The following is a 25,670-nucleotide window of genomic DNA, read 5'->3' on the forward strand; positions in this document are numbered from 1 at the left end:
GTGCTCATCCCTGGATAGAACCACTGTCATGCTCCCAATTTTGTACAGATGCACTTTCCAGAACAGGACTGCAATTTCAAATGGGTATTCAATCCAATTCCCGTCCTCCCCCTTTTGTCCACATCTATGAAAGTCAATTGTGTTTTGCCCCAATTGCTGCCCTGAGGCACTCCTGGCATTCAGTCTTCTATAGTCATTTATGGCTCGCTATCACATTGAGCAGTACAACTTAACTCCCAAAAAACAGAAAATAATTGAAGTAAACGTAGGAACAAACAAATCGAGGTTTATTTCATGGTCAAATCCTCAACTGAGGAAATGATTTCTATGGGTAGCAGGCTGCAATCAAATCAATGGGTTTGTGTGGACCTCACATAACAGTAGAACAAGTTGAACTACCTGCAATTTATTTTTTCAATTCAAGTTTTCTGATGGAAACTTGCTCATGGGAAAGAAAATGATAGCTATCCAGACACTAACAGCAAAAAGAGATTTGGTGAGCAAGCTGCAGTATGGCACTGATCTGGGGGACTTGCTGTGATTATATTGAACAGTGGAGTTAGCTCAATGGGCCAAATGGCCTACTCTAATTTTCCAAGCTTCTTATGCATCTCTTTCCAAAATCCCAAATCTGTCATTCATTCCCTTTCTGAGAGTTGATGGACATACTTTTCTCGCAGGTCTAGTTTTAAATACTAGTTGTACATTTGTCCTCTACATTCGGTGTGTTACATGTTAACAGCAGAAACCATAAGCAACAGCAATGTGTATGTGGCTAAAAACCTGAGGTTGCAACTTGGCTGCTTATGTAATATTTAAAAAAAATGTTCTTGGATGTGAGCATCAAATTCCTTTGTAATGAGAAGCATTCTTGACAATTTTGGAGAGACATCAAAATCAACCGCATTCATTTGGGACTGGAGTCACCTGTTGGCCAGACTGGATAAGAATGGCAGATTTGCTTCCCTAAAGGACATAAATAAACTAGAAGCCTTTTGACAATCATTCATGAAAATCATATGGCATAATTAGAATCTTAATAGAAGTGGTTCGTGAGATAGATGATACATTGGTTCTAATTTTCCAAAGTTCCCTTGATTTGGAAAGTTTCCATTAGATTGGATGACAGTGAATGTAAATGCTATTGAGGAGGAGAAGGGGACAGAGAGCAGGAAACAAAAGGTAGTTAGCTTAATGTCTGTCATTAGAAAAATGTCAAAAACTATTGTTAATGAAGGGCATATCGATGAGTTCAATGTACCAGGCAGAGTCAACATGGTTTCGTGAAAGGGAAATCATGTTTATCCAATGTGTTACAGTTCTTTGAGGAAATAATGTGTGATGTAGCTGTGCAGTTCTGCAGCCACGTCAAGTTCCTCTGAACTTGATGTGCTGACATGTTGACTTACCGTTTTGGACGTCCCTCCCCCGCTCACACTCCCTCGGCTCACACACCAAACAAAAAAAGATTTGAGGGAGTACTGCTGTGGGTAAAGGCAAATCCATGATTGTTCTGTACTTTGATTTCTAGAAGGCATTTAATTATCTGCAATATCAAAGGTTATTACTTTAAAGGCAGACTTCCTAGTAACTCCAGCTATTGGGGTTGGTGGGATGTAGATTTGAGGTTACAGTTAAATGAGTCACTTTTAAATGGACGAGCAGACTCGAGGGACCAAATGGCCTCCCTCTATACTTGATTTTGCTGACAGTAGCATTTAATCCCAGAATTGTGTTAATTAATTAATTGTATTAATTCAATCCCAACAGGGGCCACTATGGGATTTGATTTTCTGGGCCTGGGATATTAATCTTCAGTTTATTAGTCCATTAGCTTAGCCAGCACAGCACCATCTCTCTCTCTATAGAACATAGAACAGGACAGCCCAGTACAGGCCATTCGACCCTTAATGTTCACTTAGAATCACTGAATCCCTACAGTGTGGAAATAGGCCCTTCGGCCCAACAAGTCCATACTGACCCTCCGAAGAGTAACTCATCCAGACCCATTCCTCTACCCTATTACTCCATATTTCCCCTGACTAATGCACTTAACCTTAACACTCCTGAACACTATGGGCAATTTAGTTTGGCCAATTCACCTAACTTTCACGCTTTTGGACTGTGGGAGGAAACCGGAGCACCTGGAGGAAACCCACACAGACAAGAGGAGAATGTGCAAACTCTACGAGGACAATCGCCTGAGGCTGGAATCAAACCCGGGTTCCTGGTGCTAGGAGGCAGCAGTGTTTACCACTGAGCCACTGTGCCAGCCTTTTATCCTATTCTAAGATCAAACTAACCCGCATACCCTTCATTGTACTATCTTCCATGTGCCTATCCAAGAGTCACTTCAATGTCCCTAATGTATCTGACTCGAAGTTTACGAGCTGAGGAATGAATAACTAAAGATTAAGATGACCTGCACCATGTTCTTCCCACCATTACCTTGTCTAAGCCTCAACACAATGTGACAATGCAAACAAAGTGCATACTAAGAACTGACTGTCACCCAGCCTTTCACCAGTGTTTCAGGCTTTGAATGAAATGTGCACAAACAGATTTAGCAGAGTGAACAATAGATAACAGCACGGTATGGCAGAGGACTTCATTCAAAAGAACAGACAAAGAAAGAGTGCATTTATTTAGCACCTATCATGTCAGTAAGCTGTCCTAAACGGCTTTTCTGTCAATGAATTGTTCACATTGTCCATTCATTGTTCCGATACAGCTAATTGGCGCACAGCAGACTCCCATTAATAAAGGCTAAAGAGGTGAATTGATGTGTTAGTTTTTGTTTAGGTAAGGTCATTTGATAGATAAATGCTGGCCTCTCACCCTCGGAACGTGCAGCCCTCCACTCCCTCCGTTCCAACCCCAACCTCACTATCAAACCAGCAGACAAGGGAGGCACAGTAGTAGTTTGGCGCACCGACCAGCTCGGGGGACACCTCCTCCTACTGCCCCCTTGACCATAACCCCACCTCCTACCACCAAACCATCATCTCCCAGACCATCCATAACCCCATCACCTCAGGGGATCTCCCATCCACCGCCTCCAACCTCATAGTCCCACAACCCCGCACCGCCCATTTCTACGTCCTGCCTAAAATCCACAAACCTGACTGCCCCAGCTGACCCATTGTCTCAGCCTGCTCCTGCCCCACCGAACTCATCTCTGCATACCTCGACACGGTCCTGTCCCCCTTAGTCCAAGAACGCCCTACCTACGTTCGGGACACCACCCACGTCCTCCACCTCCTCCATGATTTTCACTTCCCCGGTCCCCAACGCCTTATCTTCACCATGGACATCCAGTCCCTGTACACCTCCATCCCCCATCACGAAGGACTCAAAGCCCTCCGCTTCTTCCTTTCCCGCCGACCCAAACAGCACCCTTCCACTGACGCCCTCCTTCGACTGACTGAACTGGTCCTCACCCTGAACAACTTCTCTTTCCAATCTTCCCACTTCCTCCGAACCAAAGGAGTAGCCATGGGCACCCGCATGGGCCCCAGCTATGCCTGCCTCTTCGTAGGATAAGTGGAACACAGTCCATCTTCCTCAGCTACGCTGGCACAACACCCCACCTTTTCCTCCGCTACACCGATGACTGTATCGGCACTGCCTCGTGCTCCCACGAGGAGATTGAACAGTTCATCCACTTTACCAACACCTTCCACCCCGACCTCAAATTTACCTGGACCATCTCAGACTCCTCCCTCCCTTTCCTAGACCTTTCCATTTCTATCTCGGGCGACCGAATCAACACGGACATTTACTATAAACCGACCGACTCCCACGGCTACCTAGACTACACCTCCTCCCACCCTGCCCCCTGTAAAAACGCCATCCCATATTCCCAATTCCTTTGTCTCCACTGCATCTGCTCCCAGGAGGACCAGTTCCAATACCGAACAACCCAGATGGCCTCCTTCTTCAAAGACCGCAATTTCCCCCCAGACGTGGTCAACGATGCTCTCCACCGCATCTCCTCCACTTCCCGCTCCTCCAATCGCCACCAGGACAGAACCCCACTGGTCCTCACCTACCACCCCACCAACTTCCAAATACATTGTATCATCTGTCGTCATTTCCGCCACCTCCAAACGGACCCCACCACCAGGGATATATTTCCCTCCCCTCCCCTATCAGTGTTCCGAAAAGACCACTCCCTCTGTGACTCCTTCATCAGGTCCACACCCCCCCACCAACCCAACCTCCACTCCTGGCACCTTCCCCTGCAACCGCAAGAAATGCAAAACTTGCGCCCACACCTCCCCCCTTACTTCCCTCCAAGGCCCCAAGGGATCCTTCCATATCCACCACAAATTCACCTGCACCTCCACACACATCATTTACTGCATCCGCTGCACTCGATGTGGCCTCCTTTATATTGGGGAGACAGGCCGCCTACTTGCGGAACGTTTCAGAGAACACCTCTGGGACACCCCGACCAACCAACCCAACCACCCCTTGGCTCAACACTTCAACTCCCCCTCCCACTCCACCAAGGACATGCAGGTCCTTGGACTCCTCCATCACCAGTACATAGCAACACGACGGCTGGAGGAAGAGCGCCTCATCTTCCGCCTAGGAACCCTCCAACCACAAGGGATGAACTCAGATTTCTCCAGTTTCCTCATTTCCCCTCCCCCCACCTTGTCTCAGTCCCAACCCTCGAACTCAGCACCACCTTCCTAACCTGTAATCTTCTTCCTGACCTCTCCGCCCCCACCCCCACTCCGGCCTATCACCCTCACCTTAACCTCCTTCCACCTATCGCATTTCCAACGCCCCTCCTCCCTACCTTTTGTCTTAGCACACTTTCCTCATTCCTGAAGAAGGGCTCATGCCCAAAACGTCGATTCTCCTGCTCCTTGGATGCAGCCTGACCTGCTGCGCTTTTCCAGCAACACATTTTCAGCTCTGATCTCTAGCATCTGCAGTCCTTACTTTCTCCCGAAGAATTCACCATCAGGTAAGGAAAGAATTGGGTGCAGCCCTTTCCCATGAGGGAATGACTGGCTGACTATTTGACATTGGAGGTCGCAAAGTGACCTTACAGAGGTTTATAAAATAATGAAGAGTGTAGATAAAGTGAATGGCATATGTCTTTTCCCTAGGGCGGGGGATTTCAAGGCCAGGGGGCATATTTTTAAGATGAGAGGAGAAACATTTAAAAAAGACATGAGAGGCAATTTATTTTTACAAAGAGACTGGTTCATGTGGAATGGACTTCCAGAGGGAGTGGTGGATGCACGTACAAGTACTGTACATGAACAGAAAAGGATGCAGGGATGTGGCCTAAACACAGGCAGGTAGAACTAGTCTAATTTGGGATTATGTTCAACATGGACTGGTTGGTCTGAGGGGTCTGTTTCTGTGCTGTCTGACAATGACAGTAGCACCATAGTCATGGAGCCCAGAAACGAATGGCCACTTGGTTGAGGTACCTGATGCTTACCAGGCACTTCCATTGGGAATCAGGAGGGAAGCGGAATACATTGGATGTTTGAGGAAGGAATAAAGTTCCTATTGACAATAAATTAGCCATATTCAACTGAAGCATTCACTTTGTAATGACACAATCTCACCTTTCTCAGGCTAGAAACCCAAGAAGAAGTTGTTCCCTTTCGGCAGTGCAGTTATTGTTTAATAGAGGGAAATGTGGAAGAATACATCAGGAGGTGGAGAAGTCGACGTTTTGTGTGTAGCCCTTCTTTAGCCCTGATGCTGCCTGGTCTGCTGTGTTCTTCCAGCCTCATGCCTGTCTATTTTGGATTCCAGCATCTGCAATTTTAAAGTCTCTAGACACATTTGCAAAGAGCACGGCCCCAAAAACAGGAAAGAAATAATTGATCTGATCATTCACTTTTAAGCATTGGTTAGGAGATGCATGTTTCCAGGACACACTGCTCTTTTTTAAGATAAGCCATGGGATCCTTCCTATCCATATGACAGTGTCTTTGGGAGGGTCAGTCTAGTTTATGCGTACAAGTCGCTGGAGTGGGGTGTGAACCCATAGCCTTCTGATCGGGGGTTGGGGGATTGTTGAGGGGGGTGGGAAGGGGGGTGGTTGGTGGTGAGGAGGCTGCTTACTGAGTTCCAGGCAGGCTGATGGTAGCCTGGAGCCAAGTTGGACTGTTTCTTTATTGATGTGGGGGGGCAGACGCGGTGACAATATTCCACTGGCTCTGGCTGATTAGCAGCGGCCAAGCGCTACAATGAGAGCGGTTTCCCCTAACTTTGGACTGCGAATCACGAAGTGAGGGCTGTTTCTGGGAATCTCACTGAACCGCTATGAACGTTTCCTTCCTCTCAGAGCTATGCCTTCACTGTAACCAAACCACTTGTGGTCTGCTGGCTGACTCTTCTCAACAGAAAATGTGTGTGTCTTAGTTTCAACTCACAATGGCTGGTTTGCTGAGATCTTCATGGAAATACTGTACCCTGCCACCAGCACAGTGCAGCCAATGGCCTGGTGGTATCATTGCTGGAATGTTAATCCATGGACCAGCTACTGTTCTGGGGACCTGCATTCAATTCCCGCTGTGGTACATGGCAGAATTTGAATTCAATCAAAATCTGGAATTAAGAGCCTAATGATGACCATGAAACTGTGGTTGATTGTTGGAAAAACCCATCTGGTCTATGAATGTTCTTCAGGGAAGGACGCTGCCATCCTTACCTGGTCTGCTGCATGTCACTCCAGGCTGACAGCAATGCAGTTGACTCTTAACTGCCCTCTGGGATGGGTAATAAATGCAGGCCTAGCCAACGGCTCCCTCATGAATGAAATAAAATAAATCAGCATTCGTGAGCAAAGGAGGCCGTTTGTCATTTTGATTCGATGTAGGAGAAAGGAGGGCAATAGTTCACCGAGATAGTTTTTGCCACAGACAGATGGTCACACCACCAGGCCATTGGCTGCACTGTGCTGGTGGCAGGGTACAGTATTTCCATGAAGATCTCAGCAAACCAGCCATTGTGAGTTGAAGCTCCGAGCTGTGGGGGCATCTGACCAGAATACCGAGAGGCCTGGATTGAGTGGATATGGAGAAGATGTTTCCATCAGCAGAAGACACTAGGACCTAAGCACACAGCCTCAGAGTGAAGGGATGACCCGTTAGAACTGAAATGAGAAGGAATTTCTTCAGCTAGAGGGTGGTGAATCTGTGGAACTCATTGCTACGGGGGCTGTGGACACCAAGCCATTGAGTGTATTTAAGACCGAGATAGATAAGTTCTTAATTGGTAAGGGGGTCAAGGGTTACAGGGAAAGGCAGGAGAATGGGGTTGGGAAACATATCAGCCAATATCGAAATGGCGAAGGAGACCCGATGGGCTGAATGGCCTAATTATAGAATCATAGAGACATATAGCACGGAAACAGACCTTTGGGTCCAACACGTCCATGCCGATGAGATATCCCAACCCAATCTAGTCTCATTTGTCAGCACTTGACTCATACCCCTCTAAACCCTTCCTATTCTTATACCCATGGTCTCGCCATTTGAGTGTTCCACGTGCCTTGGGATCTCTGTGTCTGGGGTATATTTGACCAGGAATGTTGCTCCTGACTGCTGTCCTGCTATGGAACACACCAGACAATTTGAATGTCAAGCTCTCCATTGTGAAGCCACATAGCCCATGACTCTGCAGAATAGTTACCCCACATTGTACTGAATGTGAATATTTTGGATAATAACTGAGCTCCCAATCTGTGCTTGTCTTTGTCTCCCTCTGTTGCCTTATCCCTCCTTAATCTCTGTAATAGCCAAGATGTGGAGGAGCCAGTGTTGCCCTGGGTGGACAAAGTTAAAAATCACACAACACCAGGTTATAGTCCAACAGGTTTATTTGAAAGCACTAGCTTTCGGAGCAGTGCTGGTGTTGTGTGATTTTTAACTCTAATATTCTGCATTCCACTCGGGGGATCTCTATGTTCCTTCAATTCCAGCCTCTTACACTTCCCTGATTTATCTCCATCCTCCATTAGCTGTCATTGCTTTCAGTTATTTAGGCCATATCTTCCAGGATTCCAGCTCTAAACCATTCCCTGTCTCTCTCCTATCTGCCCTCATTGTCAATCCCACTTTTATAGAGGATCTTCAAAACCTAGCCCTTTGACCAAGCTTTTGGTCACTTCGATCATTTTCTTTTGTCATTTGGTGTCAAACTTAGTCTGATCACACATGTGATGTGCCTTGGCACATTATACTGGGATAAAGGTGCCATACAAATGCGTGTGATTGTAGTCATAGTCTTAGATCTGTAGCTCAGAAAAAAAGCGCTTCAGCCCATCACGTTTGCACAGCTCAAAACCAGCCAGCTAACTGTTCTAATCCTATTTCCCAACATTTGGCCTTCTGTGCCTTGGCATTGTCAGTGCGCATCTAAATACTTCATCAATATTATGAGGGTTTCTGCCTGAACCATCCTTACAGGCAATTTCCCACCACCCTCTGGGTGAAAGATCCTTTCCTCACACCCTCTCTAAGCCTCCTGCCCCCTTATCTTACATCTGTGCACACAGTCCTTCAACCCTCTATCAAGGGATAAAGGTCCATTCTGTCTGTGCCCTTCATAATTGTCTGCAGCTAGGGGATTGTGTGCAGCTCTGGAATACCCTCCTTGTATCGTCTTGCAGGATATAGCCATTTCAACAAGTATGTGCTGGGCATGTGATGCCCTGGAACAGTACCCTCACTGAAGTCTGCATCTCAGGAAGCTGGGGACTGAGATGGGAGCTGGCTAGAGAAATCCGCTGGTGAAAAGCAAAACTCCTTCTACATTAGTCTTCCAAAGTTTTGCTGAAATAGCTACCAGGCTCGACTTCATAAACACTGCCCAGTGTATCCGGGTTTGTCTTAACAGTAGAAGCTGTAATTAAATGAGAGTTCAGATGCACCACCGCTCAGAAAATACTCCTTTTCTCATTGTCAGTTTTTTTTTGTGGTTTTATTTGTTTCCTACACGACAGACTCCAACTGATTTCCCAAAATAGAAAGGATAAATATTTTGTTTAAAAAGGAATAGATCCAAGCACATTTAATGATAACTCTTCAGAAACACTCATGAAATGGGATACATTGCCTGAAAACAGAAATTAACGCAGACAATTGAGGAGCACATTGAAGTCATTTCTGACATTAGTCAATTCACAACTTTGAGAAGTTTTGTCTTGTCTGAATGCCGTGATGCTTGGATGATTGAAATTTGAAGTCTGGCGGGGTCTTTAGTTGTGCCAAGAAAAGGGATAGAGGTGTAGTGGAAGGGTGCTTGTTCCTCGCTGGGAGAGCAGACTTGTGTGTGGGTGCACGCTGCTGGGTACGGATGTGATGACTGTGTTGGCAAACGTTGTCGCAAATCGCTCACAATACGTCGAACAGGCTGAGTCACTTTCTGAGAAATCAGAAACCTGGAACTTTAGCCAGGAAGTGGTTGCTTGTGTGGAATTCCATCTGTTTTAGTCCACAGCCTTATCACAAGGAAGACAAGTCTGTATGACGGGAGCTCTCTTTCCCCCCACCAATTCCCCTGAAGGTGTTAAAAAGAGTTCAGCTGGTTCCTTGGCTGGAGCCACTGTAGCTTGTGGTGCGGCACATGCACAGCTCTCGGCTCGCTAATGGATTGCAAGGGTCAAAGATGGAAACCTTTTAAACTCGGTAAGTCAGTCGGGGCTTTGAAATGAGTACGTTTGGAGAGGGTGGAGCATTCACCTTGTGTCAACCAACTGGCCTGCAGCCAATTCTGACGCTTGTGAACATCTGAACTTGCTAGGGGATTGTAATTTCTTTGACCAGCCACAGTGCCCTCCTTTCGGTATGTTTCTGTTACTCAGAGTAGGACGGGGCTGCAGAACTGAATTGGTTTTGTGCTGTGTTCAGGGGGCGTGGTTCATTGTCGAAGTGTTTGAAGGAACGAACACACACTGTCTGTCCTCGTCAGTTAAAAATCACACAACACCAGGTTAGAGTCCAACAGGTTTAATTGGAAGCACACTAACTTTCGGAGCGACGCTCCTTCATCAGGTGTGCTGTAGTGTTCTTCGTTCTTTGAAAGAAAGATTTGCACTTACATAGCGCCGGTCACAACATCAGGATCAAAGAATCCCAACAGTGCAGTAAGAGGCCATTCAGCCCCATTGAGTCTGCACCAATGCACTGAAGAGCATCCCACCCAGACCCAACTCTCCCCCCAAACCTGCATAGAGTTTTTAACCCCAGCTAATCCATCTAGCTGGCATATCCCTGGAAGAAGGGCTGATGCCCGAAACGTCGATTCTCCTGCTCCTTGGATGCTGCCTGACCTGCTGCGCTTTTCCAGCAACACATTTTCAGCCCTGGACACTGTAGGCAATTTAGCATGGCCAATTCACCTAACTTGCACATCTTTGGACTATAGGAGGAAACCAGAGCACCCTGAGGAAAGACACAGAGAGAATGTCCCAGAGCAGTTTACGGCCATTTAAGTACTCTTGAAGTGTCATCCTGGTTGCAATGTTACAAACATGGGAATCAATTCACATACAACAGTATTGCAATGGTGACCAAATCAAAAGCTTTTGTTTAAGGGATAAGTATTTAGCTGGATGTTAGGGAGACATCTGATCTTCAAATAGTGCCATGTGACTATCTATCCGGAGAAGGGAGGTGGAGTCTTGGTTTAAAGCCGCATGTGAAACACCCCCTTCCTGACAGTGCAGTGATCCTTCAGTTCACGTCACAAGGTTCAGCCTGGTGTTCCTATTCCAGTCCCCTCAGGTCCTGTCACCAATCTGTCTGTTGGTGACTGTGTAAATGATGGTCAACATGGCCTGGAGAAGGGAAGGCCCAATTGCCTTTGACATCTTCAGGTAATCACATCGAAATGGCCTGTGCTGGTGTGCATCTGGGCCATTGGTAATGAGCTCGAGTATGGGAGGTGGTTAAGCAATAAGCTGGATAGTTCAGAAGCCTGGCATGTGGGCCCAAATGTATCGAGTGGCACATGTTCAATCTGTTCTGGTTGTGGTGGCTTTATTCACTAATGGGACTTTAGGCCAGCCTTTATTGTTCATCTTTAAGAGGAGAATGAAGAGTCAGCCACTTTGCTGTGGGTCTGGAGTCACATGGAGACCAGACTAGGTAAGGATGGCCAGTTACATTCTGTAAAGGACGTTGGTGAACCAACTGGGTTTTTCCACAATCGACAATGGCATCATGGTCTCTTAATTCCAGATTTTTTGTTTCAAGTTGGTGGTCCCTAGAGCATTACCTGGATCTCTGGAATATTAGTCCCCTAACAATATGACTAGGCCATCACCTCTCCCTTTGGGGTCAGTTGCCTTCCCTCATTCTTGATGTTGAGTGTTAGCCCCACATGCAGTACCAAGCCATTTGCTTCTCTTTAACAGAAAGAGATCCCGATGGACGCTTGCGTATTTTGACCAATTAACTTAGCTGGGAGAGGTCACACCCAGAAGCTGAGGTCAAGAACCGTCGCCAATTTGTTCCTCCATGATCCAACAATGTTTGAGCCCAATTGCCGAGCCCCACTGAGGAGCTGCATTCGTTCAGCTTTTCATTTGAGAGTCCAGAGTTTGAGTCCTATCTGTGCAATCTTCATACAAAGGGGTCTTCTCCTTTTCCATTTGAGATCCAAGGTGGAGAGTACTACACATGGCAGTCCGGTGCAGTTGCTGATTAAGTTCATTGGCTGCCAGGCCACATGTCATTTTTTTTGTGGCCTGGAGGAAACAGTTTTTCTTTTGTACATTGAATGATTTCATTTGCAGCCACCTTTTAGCTTCTAATGTTTTTTGGTTGTACTTCATTCCCATGCTCCTGATCTACAGGAAACTCACCCCCACCCACCCCTCAGTGCGGGGAGGGGCAGACCTTCGTATTGGGTCTGCTCCTGGCCCTGGTCAAGATGGCGGCCAGCAGTTCCATACAGCGTGCTGCGGAGGAGCTTGTCCTTTCTGACTGTCTATCCCTCTTTCACTGTTATGTCCATGTTTTGGTGCCCCTGGATAGGGAGTAAATGGTGCTCACTGACAGGGTAGAAGCCTTTTGAGACAAGTGGGCACCGCACGGGCCTGGGTTGCATCGGCTGCCCAGACAGTGTTACTTGAATTAAGTTTCTGTTTCATTATATAAGTTTCCCTTCAGCTGTTCATTTGTGTTTTATCTCAATAGAGTGCCCCAGCAGGGGCTGCTTCATTATTATTTTTGACTTCCACATTTTGAAAAAAAGAGTAAAGGGAGCTCACCCCATATCTCACTCTGTTCTGTCCCTATTTGAGGAGCATTTGATTGGGATGGCATAGAGGGAACTTTACTTTCTGTTTTAAAGAGCAGAGAGAGACTAACTCTGTATATCTAAGCCCGTGCAATCCCTATCCTAGGAGTGTTTTATTTGGACCTTATGGAGTGAGCTTTATATAAAGGTTAAAAGTAGAGGGTGCATTACCTTCAGTTTAAAGGAGTAGAGGGAGCATTACACTTTCTAACCCAGAGAGAGCTTTAGTTTCAGTTTACTTTCTGTTCAAAAGCACCCCACTGTTGTTCTTTCAAAGAACTTGTAATTTAGCACAGACCTGGGAGTAAATGGGAAGCTGGCTAATTGGTAAGCCCAGTTAGACACTGGAGAATTGCGCTGAGCCATTGATCAACTGTTGGGAGGTGAGGTGGTGCAGGGAGAGTGACTCTGTTCAAAGTCTGCCAATGATCTTTGTCACTTTGAGCTTGATGCTGCCATTATTGATCGAGCCCACCAGCCTGCTGCTGTCTCTCCTCTCTGTTTAATCAATGTAGCTGGCAGTTTGATGTGAGATGATAAAGTTTGAAATAGAATTTCCTGAAAACTGGGTCACTGTCAACAAATTGCAGAAGCAGTATGATTCGGCCATGGACTCATTGCTGGAAAATTCCCCAGTTCTTGAGCACGTTGAACAACTGAAGGTGAGTGGCTGTTGTAGCGATCTCATTGACTGTGGGATCCCTGATTGGGGCTGTTAACCTGGTCGAATCAGGGAGCCCTGGCTGACAGACGTAACTCGGAGATTCAGAGAGTCTCTTCATTCTAGGGACTGGCTCTGAGCTGGCTGGCACATGTAAATAAAGGGTGACTTGGTGACAGGACCTCTGTGCAGTTATTTCAGCTATAAAAGCTAAGAGTGAAGTGGGGATTTACGGGAAGAGTTGTAGAGAAAACATCCAAAGGAAGGCAAAGCTACATATCTTTAAAAAGTCACTCATGGGCTGTGAGCATCACTGGCTGGGCCAGCATTTATTGCCCGTTCATATTTGCCCTTGAGAAAGTGATGGTGAGCTGCCTTCTTGAATCGCCGCAGTCCAGCCCTTGTAAGTCAACCCCCAATGTCACTAGGCTGGAATTCCAGGATTTCAACTTAATGACACTGGAGGAACAGCAATATATTTCCAAGTCAGGATGATGAGTGGCTTGGAGGGGAACTTGCAAGTGCTGGTGTTCCCTTGTATCTGCTGCCCTTGTCCTTGTAAGTGGAAGCAGTTGTGCATTTGGAAAGTGCTGTCTGAGGAGGTGATTGCCCTGCTTGAGCTTTCACAGGATTGCGTAAAATCATTTGGCCATGCCAGTGTTTATGTTGCTTTCTTCAGCTGTTGAAGGTTTCTGCCAAGAGAAGTGCCTATTGAAGGAGAAGGTAAGAGTTTGCCTGAATGTTACAGCTACTAGTGGGTGGCACGGTGGCACAGTGGTTAGCAATGCTGCCTCACAGCGCCAGAGACCTGGGTTCATTTCCTGCCTCAGGCGACTGACTGTGTGGAGTTTGCACATTCTTCCCGTGTCTGCGTGGGTTTCCTCCAGGTGCTCCGGTTTCCTCCCACAGTCCAAAAATGTGCAGGTCAGGTGAATCATGCTAAATTGCCCATAGTAAATGTAGGGGTATGGGTGGGTTGCGCTTCGGCGGGTCGGTGTGGACTTGTTGGGCCGAAGGGCCTGTTTCCACACTGTAAGTAATCTAATCTAATCTAATCTAATCTACTAGAATAGAATTCCTCCAGTGTGGAAGCAGGCCATTCAGCCCATCAAGTCCGCACTAACCCACCGAAGAGTTTCCTGCCTAGACACAACCCCTAACCTAAAGGCCTGAAACCCTGCATTTCCCTATGGCTAATCCACCTAGCTTGCACATCCCTGGATACTATGGGCAGTGCCAATCCACTGAACCTGCACATCTTTGAACTGTAGGAAGAAACTGAAGCACCTGGAGGAAACCCATGCAAACACGGGGACAATGTGCAAATTTCACACAGTGTGGTCACCCAAGGGTGAAATGGAGCCCACATCCCTGACGTTGTGAGACAGCAGTACTGACCACTGAGCCACTGTGCCACCTATTAGGACGGGTACTACTTTGGACCCTATCAAAAGATCTGTATGTAATTGGCGTGGGTCCCTTGAATTATTGAAACCTCAGCTTTTGGGGTGGGGGGGTGCTTTCTGATTGAGGTCAAGTACTTTCCCATGGGAGTACAGTCCTGGAAGTTGGAAATGGGGGTGGTGTTGGTGGGCAGATGTCTCGAAATGCACACATCCAACTCTTTGGAAGTTATTTGGAGAACTGTGTTGGCGGGGACTTCTGAAAAGTCTTGTCACACGTTTGAGCTGTGAAGCAAGCAAGTGCAGGGAAGAACGTAAATGAGACACGATGGCCAATCAAAACGACAAGTGACTCGCAGGAAGAGAATCCCTCACACTGTGCCTACTCCTTATTAGTTCCGTGAATGGGTCATTGTCAGAAATGTTCCATTGAATTAAACAGGTCGCTCTGCTGTAAGGCACATTTCATTAATGCAAGTTTGCTGTAACGCGCTTGATAAACTGGGGACACAGTTTCTAAAGCACAAACTTTTAAAGTGCATATTGGTTATTACACTATTACTGCCCCATTAGTTTAAATGGGGCTACTACGCAATTTTCTCATGAGAATGGAACTACCGTGTTGTAGCAGAACTGACTGCAGTCTTGTAACCCATAAAAACAGTTATTAATAAATTGCAGCAGTGTACTTGAATTTGTCAATTATTATTCATTTTTTAATTAAATCTTACCACACTGATGGTTGTCCTGGATCTATCGCGTGGGGTTTTATTATAAGTGCCAGTTAGCGCACATTGAGTGCATCATCATCTGCCTGTACTACGTATCATGTAGCGAGTTAATGGTGGAGTCAACAGAACAATGTGGGTGAGGATGGCCCCAGGTTCTGTGATGTGTTTGTTGCTCCCAGCTGGGGTTGTCTGTCAGCTCAGTTGATAGTTGTTCCTGTCACCACGTTCCATTCCAGAGCAGAATCTCAGCTGGCATTCCTGGAGCAGTACTGAGGTTGTGCTACACTGTCAGAAGTGCCACATTTGGGATGAGATGTTAAGCTGAGGCCTTGTCATTTCTCCTTTGGGTGGGTGTTAAAAGATCCCACAGCACCTCTTTGAAGACGAACGAGAGAGTTGTTCCTGGGACGCATCCCAGTTTGTATCCCTCAACCTAAATCGCTTCCAGAAATAAAATTTTGTCATTATCATGTTGCTGATGTGGGAGCTCTCCAATATCACAGCACTGGCTGCACTGCTGAAGGACATCAATTGCTGGCAAACTCCTTGCAAAGTGCTGAGGTTGTGAAAGGCACCATCCGCATGAGCAGAGGAGGACGTGCAAGGAGCTGCAGTTTTGCCAAAGCCACTATTCAGCAGCCATCCCCTGTGGAGTAAACACCATAGCGCCGATTTGTCTGTGTGCTTGAGTAAACTACACGTTTTTTTATGTTCTGTGCATTTTGGAAATTGTAGGTAACTTTGGCTCTGGAGTACTCCGGGCTTGGGAGATATAATTTTGGTCTGGCTGGGCCTGTGATAGCAGATGTTTTTGATTTTCCTTTAAATCTCAGCTGGATTTCCTGGCTCCTTGGCTAGAGACGGCACCTTGTGTCTGATTGTCCTGCTTGTCAGTCAGCAATACAAAGGTGCAGCAGTGAAAGTGGTAGGAAGACTGAATTCCTTGTTACCTAGAGGAGATTTATTGCTGTGTAAATCCACAGGCGTGGAGTGAAGCCTGTTCTGACTTTCTAGCACTGTGTCCCTGCAGCTGGTATTGTTTACGAGGCCATTGTGTGGCGACAGCAGAATCCTTCCTGGTGTAAACCCCTGGCATTGCAATCCATCAAAGTAATGAAGCAAAACAGTGTGCCAACATAAACATACACACACAGCTCATTGGTTGGCAAAGCCACTGGTGTTTTACAGTTTCCTGTACTCTGCTCTTACCCAAATCAAACTACGAATCAACCATACATACAAACTAGGAACAGCAGTTGGCCATTCAGCCCTTCAAGGAGAAAGTGGGGACTGCAGATGCTGGAGATCAGAGCTGAAAATGTGTTGCTGGAAAAGCGCAGCAGGTCAGGCAGCATCCAAGGAGCAGGAGAATCGACGTTTTGGGCATGAGCCTTCCTGAAGAAGGGCTCATGCCCGAAACGTCGATTCTCCTGCTCCTTGGATGCTGCCTGACCTGCTGCGCCCATTCAGCCCTTCAAGCCTGCTGCACCACATTATAAGGTCTGACAGTAGCCTCATTTCTAGTTTTCACTGTCTATCCCTGATAGGTTATGACTTCCTTGCCAATCCATCCAACTCAGCTGTTTTGAGTTCTGATCCTGAGTTCTAGTCTCTCCCACAAGGGGGACCGTCATCTCAGTATCCAGCCTGCCACCTCTCAAGAGTCTGAATAAGATCACCTCCCATTCTTCTCAACTCCAACAGATAAAGGCTGCACCTGCCCAATCTTTCTTCATAAGACTGCCCCCTTCTCTGAATTGCAATTATATCTTCTTTTCAAGGAAGAAGGCCAGCACTTTCTACCCAACTCCAAATCTGGCCTCAGAAATATTTTGTTCAACTATCAGAAAAGCATCCCAAATTATTCACTACTTCACCTTGCATTGAACAACCTAATTCAAATTTTCATTCCTCATCACTTGCTGCAATCACTTACCCCTTTCATACGTAACTCCAAAAACCAAAATGGCCCTCTCTTCATAATCTGCCATTTCTTCACAATCTTACAAGTTAGGATTCTTCTAAGCTCTCCACTCTTCGGTATTCCAAATTGACATTTCTCCATGGACTGACCCCTCTTTATTTTTTTCTAAAAATGCATTCATTGGATGGGCTTGCGTTTATTCTCCATCCCTAGAACTGTGTCAACTTACTCGGCCATTTCAGAGGCCAGTTGAGAATCAACGGTGGGTCTGGAGTCACATGTAGGCCAGACCAGGTAAGGATGGCAGATTTCCCTCCCTTAAAGGAGGTTAGTGATCCCATAGACAATGGTTACATTGCCATCATTAGGCGCGCTTTTAACTGCAGACTTTTACTAAGTTGAAATTTCAACATCTGTCATGGTGAGATTGGAATCCAGGTCTGCAAAGTCCAATGACATTACCACTACACCACAGCCTCCTGATCACTTTTCACTGCGATAAAATAATTTCATCACTCCCCCTAGGCCTGCATTTTCCTACCGCTGACAGAACTGAAAACCTGGAGTTTGTTAGTGTTAATGCATTATTTCGTATATTCACTGACCTTTCTTGCCTGCTCCTCCCACATTGTTGGATTCCTGCACTGCGATGCTAGCTGTGGTTTAGTGGTTGACACTCCAGCCTGAGTCAGATGTCGATTTAAGACCCAGTCTTGAGGGAGTGCTCTAATGTCAGAGGTGCCACCTTTCCCATGAAACTGAGGCCCTGTTTGTTCTCTCAGATGGACAGTTCAGATCCCATCTGTACAAGAGTTAAAGGAGTTAGCCTCAGTCAAGTTGATCCATCGATGAAAACCTTTTGACTAGGTCATTATCACATTGCCGTGTGAGGGATTTGGTTGCTGAACTTAGAATCATAGGATTCCTACAGTGTGGAAGTAGGCCATTCGGCCCATTGAGTATCACTCTCCCTCTGAAGAGAATCCCATCTAGATCCACTCCCTATCCCTGTAGCCCCACATTTCCAAAGGCTAATCCACCGAGCCTGACATGTCCCTCAACACTATGGTTAATTGAGCATTGCCAGTCCACCTAACCTGCACATCTTTGGACTACAAAGGTAGTCACCCACACCAAAACAGGGAGAATGCGCAAACTCCATACGGATAGTCACCTGAGGTTGGAATCAAACCCGGTTCCCTGGTTCTGTGAGACAGCCGTTCTAACCACTGAGCCATCATGCCACCTCACTCTTGCATGACTTCACACATTTCTCACACTTAACCCCCTCATTTGCAGTATGCTTTGGGCCTTTTTGAATCTCTGAAACGTGCCATGCAAATACACTTCTTGCCTTTATGGACCCCCCCCTCCCCCTTTTATTCTTTCTTGGGTTCTGGATATCACTGACAAGACCAGCATTTATTACCCACCCTTGAACTAATTCCTGTTGAAGTGAGTGGCTTGCCTGACCATTTTGGAGGGAGGTTGTGGGTCTGAAGTCACATGTAGGCCAGACCGGGTAAGGTGGCAGATTTCCCTCCCTAAAAGGGCCAATGGTGAACCAGATGGGTTTTTATGATAGTTAGTTATCATTTCATGGCACATGACTGAGATCAGCTTTTTATTCCAGCTTTTTATTAAAAATCTTTAATTCCAGACTTTTTCATTAAATTTAAAATTGTACCAGATGCCATGGTGAGACTTCAACCCCAAGATCCTCACAACATCAGTCTGGGTTTCTGGATTAGTGATTCACTGACCTTACCCACTGCAACACTGTCTGTATAAGCATACATTCTGTCTGTAGACTTATCCACTTCAAGGTGAATTTTAGTTTTAAACACTATAATGTGCAAGATATCATTCCTTTTATCATTTCTTCCCCCTCCCCACCCCATTGTTGTGACAATTAGGAATTTGACAATTCTGACCGCAGTGATTAGCTGGTAAGAGAAGGAATTTCTTTTCCAGACTGATCGCAGACAGGTTTCAATGAGCTGCTGCATGCAGAGTTTGTGAACTGAAATTTTGTGAAAGTTTTTTTGTGTGTTAACTCTTGTCAGTATTAGCACAATCTCCGAATCACATCTTAACCAGAGTCTGGGACTGTTGATTGAATCTTATCATTGTGATTGTGTGATCCCAATACTGAATTACTTTTCAGTATGAGTTTCCACCCAGTGTGAAACCCTGAGCTTAGAAGCAGCATCAATATATTGATGGCCATTAAGCTCAGGTCGCACCAGTGCTATCCACTCAGAAGCACAGATGAAAGAGAAGTGATTGCCTCCCTGATGTAACTCGATGGAGAATGATAAGATGATCAGTTGGGGAAACGAAGTGTCAAACAGCATGCTGAGCTGCCGAGGAACATCAATAGTATCCCGGGAAGTTTCTTCGTGGAAATTTACAGCATAATTTGACACAGAGTCACAGGAGGACACATTAGGGCAGAACCAAATGTTTGTTCAAAGAGCTTGTTTTTAACACACTGTTTATAAGAGAGTGAGATAGAGAGACTATAGAGGCAGTCCCAGTATTTACTGTCCAGACACTGGAGACATGTTTTCTGTGGCTGTGTGGCAGAGGTGCACTATCTTTCCTCATCCTCCTCGAACTGTCTGTTGCCTTTGACACGGTCGGCCCCATCAAAGTCCTTTAGGGAAAGAAATCTGCTGCCTTTAACCAGTGTGGCCTCAGAATCCACAACAATGTAGTTGCCTTTTAACTTCCTTTTGGAATGGCTTAGCAAGCCACACAGTTGAAGGACAGTTATGGTTGGGCAATAAATGCTGGACGTGCTAACAACATATAAAATGATCCTCCTCCTCTGTCTCTCAGGTGGTATCTTCAATGGGTGGGACTCCAGTCACTGGGTTCTGTTCCTATCTGTCCAAACCTACTCATCTGTAGTGACTTCTACGCTGGCTCCCACACCATTATGTCTGGTGACCTCCCAAAGATTCAATTTCTCAACTATATTTGGCAACGTCATCTGAAAAGACCATGACACTCTGACAATGCATAGCTCAACCTCACCACTGCCATTAGCTTAACAAACTTCTTGTCCAACATCAAATACTGCAGGAATTTTCTTCAATTAAACATTGGGAAATCCATTGCCTCTAGTTCTCAGTATTCATGTTGTTCCCTTGCCAGTGATTTCCTCCTTCTCCCTAGTAACTGTTCAATTTCAAACTAATTGTCTGCATCCTATGTGAAACAGATTATTGAAACACGTGTGGCTGGCTTCCCACGGTTTACAAGGCATCCAAAACTCTCCTGTCCCTGTCTTTAATCACTCAGTCCAGCTCCCCCATTATCCAGAGGCTGGCCCTTCTGCACCAGCTACTGATTCAACAGCTTCGTGATTTTAAAGTTGTCACACCTTCTTGCTCTTGCTCTCCCTCTTACACTCTCTCCCTCTCACATTCTCTCCCTCACACTCTCTCCCTCTCGCATTCTCTCCCTCACACTCTCTCCCTCACATTCTCTCCCTCTCACACTCTCTCCCTCTCACACTCTCCCCCTCTCACACTCTCCCCCTCTCACACTCTCTCCCTCTCACACTCTCTCCCTCACACTCTCCCTCTCACACTCTCTCCCTCTCACACTCTCTCCCTCTCACACTCTCTCCCTCTCACACTCTCTCCCTCTCACATTCTCTCCCTCTCACACTCTCTCCCTCTCACACTTTCTCCCTCTCACACTCTCTCCCTCTCGCATTCTCTCCCTCTCGCATTCTCTCCCTCTCACACACTCTCTCTCACACTCAGTCTCTCACACACTTTCTCTCCCTCACACTTTCTCTTTCACTCCCTTACCCTCTTTCACACTCTCCCTCTTACACTCTTTTCCTCTTATACTCTATCCCTCTCACATTCTCTCCCTCTCGCATTCTCTCCCTCTCACACACTCTCTCTCACACTCAGTCTCTCATGCACTTTCTCTTCCTCACACTCACTCTTTCACTCCCTCACACTCTTTCACACTCCCTCATTCTCCACCTCTCTCTGTCTCCATCACACTCTCCCACTGTGTTTCACTATGTCTCTCTTTCACACTGTCTTTCTCACTCTCACACATCCTTGTTTTCAAATTCCTCGATGCCCTTATGTCTCCCTACCTCTTTAATATCCCCCTTCATTCCTCCACCCCTCCCACCCCATCCCATCCACTCACTGAATCTTTTGACCCTCTCTTGTCTTCCCTGTTTAATTGCTCTAGTCAGTGTCTGTGCCTTTAAGAGTCTGTGATTCTCCACTAGCCCACTGCACTTCTCCCTTTAAGACACTCCTTAAAACCCACTTCTTTGGCCAAATTGTTGCTCATCTGCCTGAATATCTTCTTACTGAGCTCCGTTAAACTTTCCTTTTGCCTCAGGGCAGTTTATTACATTACCGGTGTTTTACTAGATGTGTTCTTTTTGGCTCCGCGGGTTGCATTTCTTGTGCAGAGCCCCATTCCGTGTGTGCCAAGAGGAGGTGGGACTGTGGTAAAGGGAGTCGGAGCCTGCAAATAGAGGAGAAGGGTTTTATTTTGCAGCTGCTGAGAATGCTGAAAAGATGTACATTGTTCAGTGTTGTTCTGGCCTCCACAGGTAAGGCCCCGCTGATATTTGCTGAGAGCAGGATAAATTACAAAGTGCTCCAAGGTCAATTTATTTTTCTCTTTCCACCCTGCACACACCCCCCCCCCCCCCCCCCCCACCACCACACACACACACACACTTTCGCTCTCTCTCTCCCTCTCTCGCATTGTCCAGTTTCTGCATGTTTTTATCCAAAACTAAGAAGAACCAGGTGGTGACTATTAATTGTCTGAGCACGTAGGTTGGGGTTCTTATGGTGCAGTGGTAGTGTCCCTATCTTTGAGCCAAGGGGCCTAAATTCAAATCCTCCACTCCAAAGGTGTGAATAACAATATTTTTGAGCAGATGTAATGCGAGCGGTGTGGACAGACTTGCTATTCATCCTGTCACCACTCCACTCAAACTATTTCCACATATCTGGTGACATTCTTAATTATTTTGCCATTATCCCTCTGCCTATATATTCTATATCTGTGTGCTTCCCTCCACCTGATGAAGGAGCAGCACTCCGAAAGCTGGTGATGTGAAATAAACCTTCTGGCTTTGTCCACCCGTGTGTGTGTGTGTGTGTGTGTGTGTGTGTGTGTGTGTGTGTGAGTGATGGATATACAACAGTATTAAATGACCAGACCCCTCTGAGCGGTTCATTATACTGAACTACAAACTTGGCAAGGTTCCTTATACACTCACGCAGCTGAAGTCACAGAGGTGGGAAATAATTGGGGGTTGGGAATGGGGAGAGTTCAAATGGTATTTGGAACGACGGGAGAGGCATTGGAGGAGGAAGTGTCATAACCCTCTGGGGTAATGCTGGCCGGAAATGTGTTGTGCTCCCATTCTTCTGTTAAAATCTACCCCCGCGTGTGCTGTGACCAGTTGTGTTTGATGAAGCCTGCAGGATTTCCTGAGAAAGCCTTCTCTTTTTATCAACGTACTGTTTTTGGAGTCAATGAGAGAGTCATAACTTCAGGAAAACAGAATTAGTGAGGAGACAGCGGCTTTGGCTGAAAGCCAGCTGGCTATCAGGCTCTTGTCAGGGATTTGGGGTGGGGGGTGGGGAGTGGGGGTGAGAGGTGGAGACAGGGGGATGGTTGATGTTACTGGCAGGAATTTGTATGCACGCCTGAGTTTTGATCCTGTCAGCACAGAAAAAGGGGCATCTTTTTGAATCTGCCACCTTTGCACCCCTTCACCTCACTGTTTATTCATGCTGAGAGACTCTGGTAGCGTGGGTTCAATTCCCACACCATTAAGGTTACCTTGTAAGTCTCTCCTTCTCTATCTCTCCTTGCCTGAGGCGTAGTAACCCTAAGGTTAAACCTCCACCAGTCATCTCTCTCTCTTTCTCTCTCTCTCTCTCTCTCTGTAACAAGAGAGCAGCCCTCTCATCTGATAAGATGACAGTACCTTTGCCTCATCGCAGTATATTGTGAACGCTGCCAGTGATATGCGGCAGTAAGACTGGGCTCTTTATCTGAAACCATCAGAGCAGCGCTCCACAAGCTTGTACTTCCAAATAAACCTGTTGGACAATAACTTGGTGTTTTGTTATTTTTTAACTTTGTCCAACCCGGTCCAACACCAGCTCCTTCACATCATAGAATCCCTAGTCTGGGAGCAGGCCACATTGACCCTCCAAAGAGTATCCCACTCAGACCCACCCTATCCCTGTAACCCTGCATTTCCCATCCACTCAACTTGCACATCCGTGGACACTGTAGCATGGCTAATCCATCTAACATGCACATCTTTGGACTGTGGGAATAACTGGAACACCTCGAGGAATCCCTTGCAGGGGATTTGCGAACTCCACACAGACAGCCACCTGTGGCTGGAATTAGACCCAGGTCCCTAGCGCTGTCAGGCAGCAGTGCGAACTACTGGACCACTATGCCGCCCATTCCAAGCACTGGGCTTTGGGCTGAATGATGGATTACTCCATTTAAAGACACTACCTGGGCTTTGGGGAAAGGGGTGGTGTGCTTAATGAAACACAAAGAGGCATAGGCTTTGACTTCACTTAGCCTGATGGTCTGTGAATTTATGTATTTCAAATAACAAAGCAGCTGTCAGGCTTTAAGGAGTGATGTTTTGTATCTGTTGACTCCTACAGGTCGTACAGGTTGAGCCACTTTGCTGCACCTCCCAGTCATGGCACCGTGAAACGGCAGGCAGCTTTAGAGGGATTCCCAGAAGTGAACTGGTTCCAATGTGAACAGCTTTCATATTTGTTAGATTACTTTGTAGTGTGCAGCCTTTATAGCCATCCATTCTGCTATGTTTACAGTTTAACCTTTCATTCGCCAGTACCAGACTGTGTGTTTGAATATAACCTTTTGTTCTCCAGTCATTGTCTGTATTTTTACTTCATCCCACACGCTCCACAAACCAACCAGGAGATCAAAGGGTCATCAGGGTCGATGAAATTGTGGAATTTTGAACAGAAACAATCAGCCACAATCTCATTGAATGACAGTAGGTTTGAAGGGCTGAATGGCCAACTTATACTCCTAGTTTGTTCATTTATATACAGTGGCTACACTCTCCAGTAGTGGGTTGTGTTAACATATTCTCCATATTCTCCATGAAACTGTTTATGTATCAACTCCCCTGTTCTTATCACCTACAACTGGCATTTCAGAAGTCTTTAGATTGATAATCAAATAGTACGATGCACTTCACATGGTATTGAGTCCAGAGGTGGGACTTGAAACTGCAGATTCTAGCCTAAAGGTAGAAACAAGACCACCATATGACTCAAGTAGATGCCCCATTGTTCAGTACACTTAAGCCTGGGATGGAGAGATTTTTGATCCCTCAGGAAATCAGGGGATACGGGGAGTTGGCAGGAAAATAGAGTTGAAGGCAAAGAGCAGCCAGGTTGGATATAACGACAGAGCAAGCTCAGAGGGCCATGTTGTCAACTCTTTATATTCTCACCTTCTTATGTTTATTGTTCATCATTTAGTGAAGTGTTCAGGCAGAAACATCAAATCCAATCAAGCTTTTGGGAGACGCTGACGCTGAGATAAAGTCTTAATAGAAAAGCTATTATAAGACACCAGAGAAATTCATCCAATAATTGCCAGCACGAAATATATAATTTTAAAATTCAAAATGTTTTCTTTAAACTCTTCTGTTGTACGTTGGAAACTTGGAGGAGTGAAAATGTTAATATTTTTAGTGAGCATTTCAAATGATTTGAGGAACATTTGTGTTTTCTTTAATTTGTTCTTTCACGGCATACTTATATTACATGGAAGGCTGGGCATTTATTACTCATTCCTAATTGCTCTTGGAGCAGAGTTGGTTGCTGGGCCATTTCAGAGAACAGTTACGCGTTAACCACATTGCTTTAGGTCTGGAGTCACATGTTGGCCAGACCAGATAAGGGTGGCAGATTTCTGACCCTGAATCATATTAACAAACCAGTGGATTTTTCCCCCATAAGTGATTATAATTTCATGCTTATTCTGACTGGAATTATCGTTTGCCTTGTGATTTATTTTTGTTGAGTTTAAATCCCACAAGCTGCCATGGTGGGATTTGAACTCCTGTCCCCTGAACATTAGCCTCTGTGTTACCAGGCCAGTGATATTGCTGCTGCACCAGAGTGCTCGGATATAATCGCAGGGTGATGAACCACAACTATAAAATAGTGGCTGTCTTGTTGTCGCCCAGTGTGATTGTTTTAGCACTGAAGATACTGCTTTTTAAAAATAAATTGTTCACGGGATGTGGGCATCATCAACTCAGCAGTTATTTCTCATGGGACAGTTAACTAGCCTCATTGGTGTGGGTCTTGAGTCCCACCTAGGCCAGACCTAGTGAAGATAGCAAATTCCTTTGCCTCAGGGGGATTAATTAACCAGACGGACCTCTCCCCTAACAATCAGCATCAGCTTCACACTCCTCATAAGATTCTTTTTTCTGGATTTCTAAAAATTGAATTTGGGCAGTGTTTGAACTGAGGACCCCATTACATTTCCTGGGTGTTCTAGCTTAACAGACTTGCAGTAATAACACAAAGCCATCGCCTCCCCCACATGATCACAAGCGGGCCACTCCC

At 46.0% G+C, this 25,670-nt stretch overlaps 1 protein-coding gene across 7 annotated transcripts in view; it reads left to right on the top strand.

Annotated features, from left to right (window-relative positions):
* The window catches only part of gse1b (Gse1 coiled-coil protein b), a 627,491-nt gene that overhangs the window by 294,279 nt on the left and 307,542 nt on the right, over positions 1-25,670 (top strand). Inside the window, exon 1 of one of the 7 annotated variants that reach the window (XM_072595897.1) lies at positions 9,587-9,671. The exons of the other annotated variants lie outside the window; for them this stretch is intronic. Coding sequence (XP_072451998.1) covers positions 9,632-9,671 — 40 coding nt within the window. The 5' untranslated portion in view covers positions 9,587-9,631. Of the gene's footprint in view, positions 1-9,586; positions 9,672-25,670 lie in introns of those variants that run through there. 7 annotated transcript variants of the gene reach the window in all.

The sequence above is a fragment of the Chiloscyllium punctatum genome, chromosome 26 (assembly GCF_047496795.1).
Source record: "Chiloscyllium punctatum isolate Juve2018m chromosome 26, sChiPun1.3, whole genome shotgun sequence".
Lineage (NCBI taxonomy): Eukaryota > Metazoa > Chordata > Chondrichthyes > Orectolobiformes > Hemiscylliidae > Chiloscyllium > Chiloscyllium punctatum.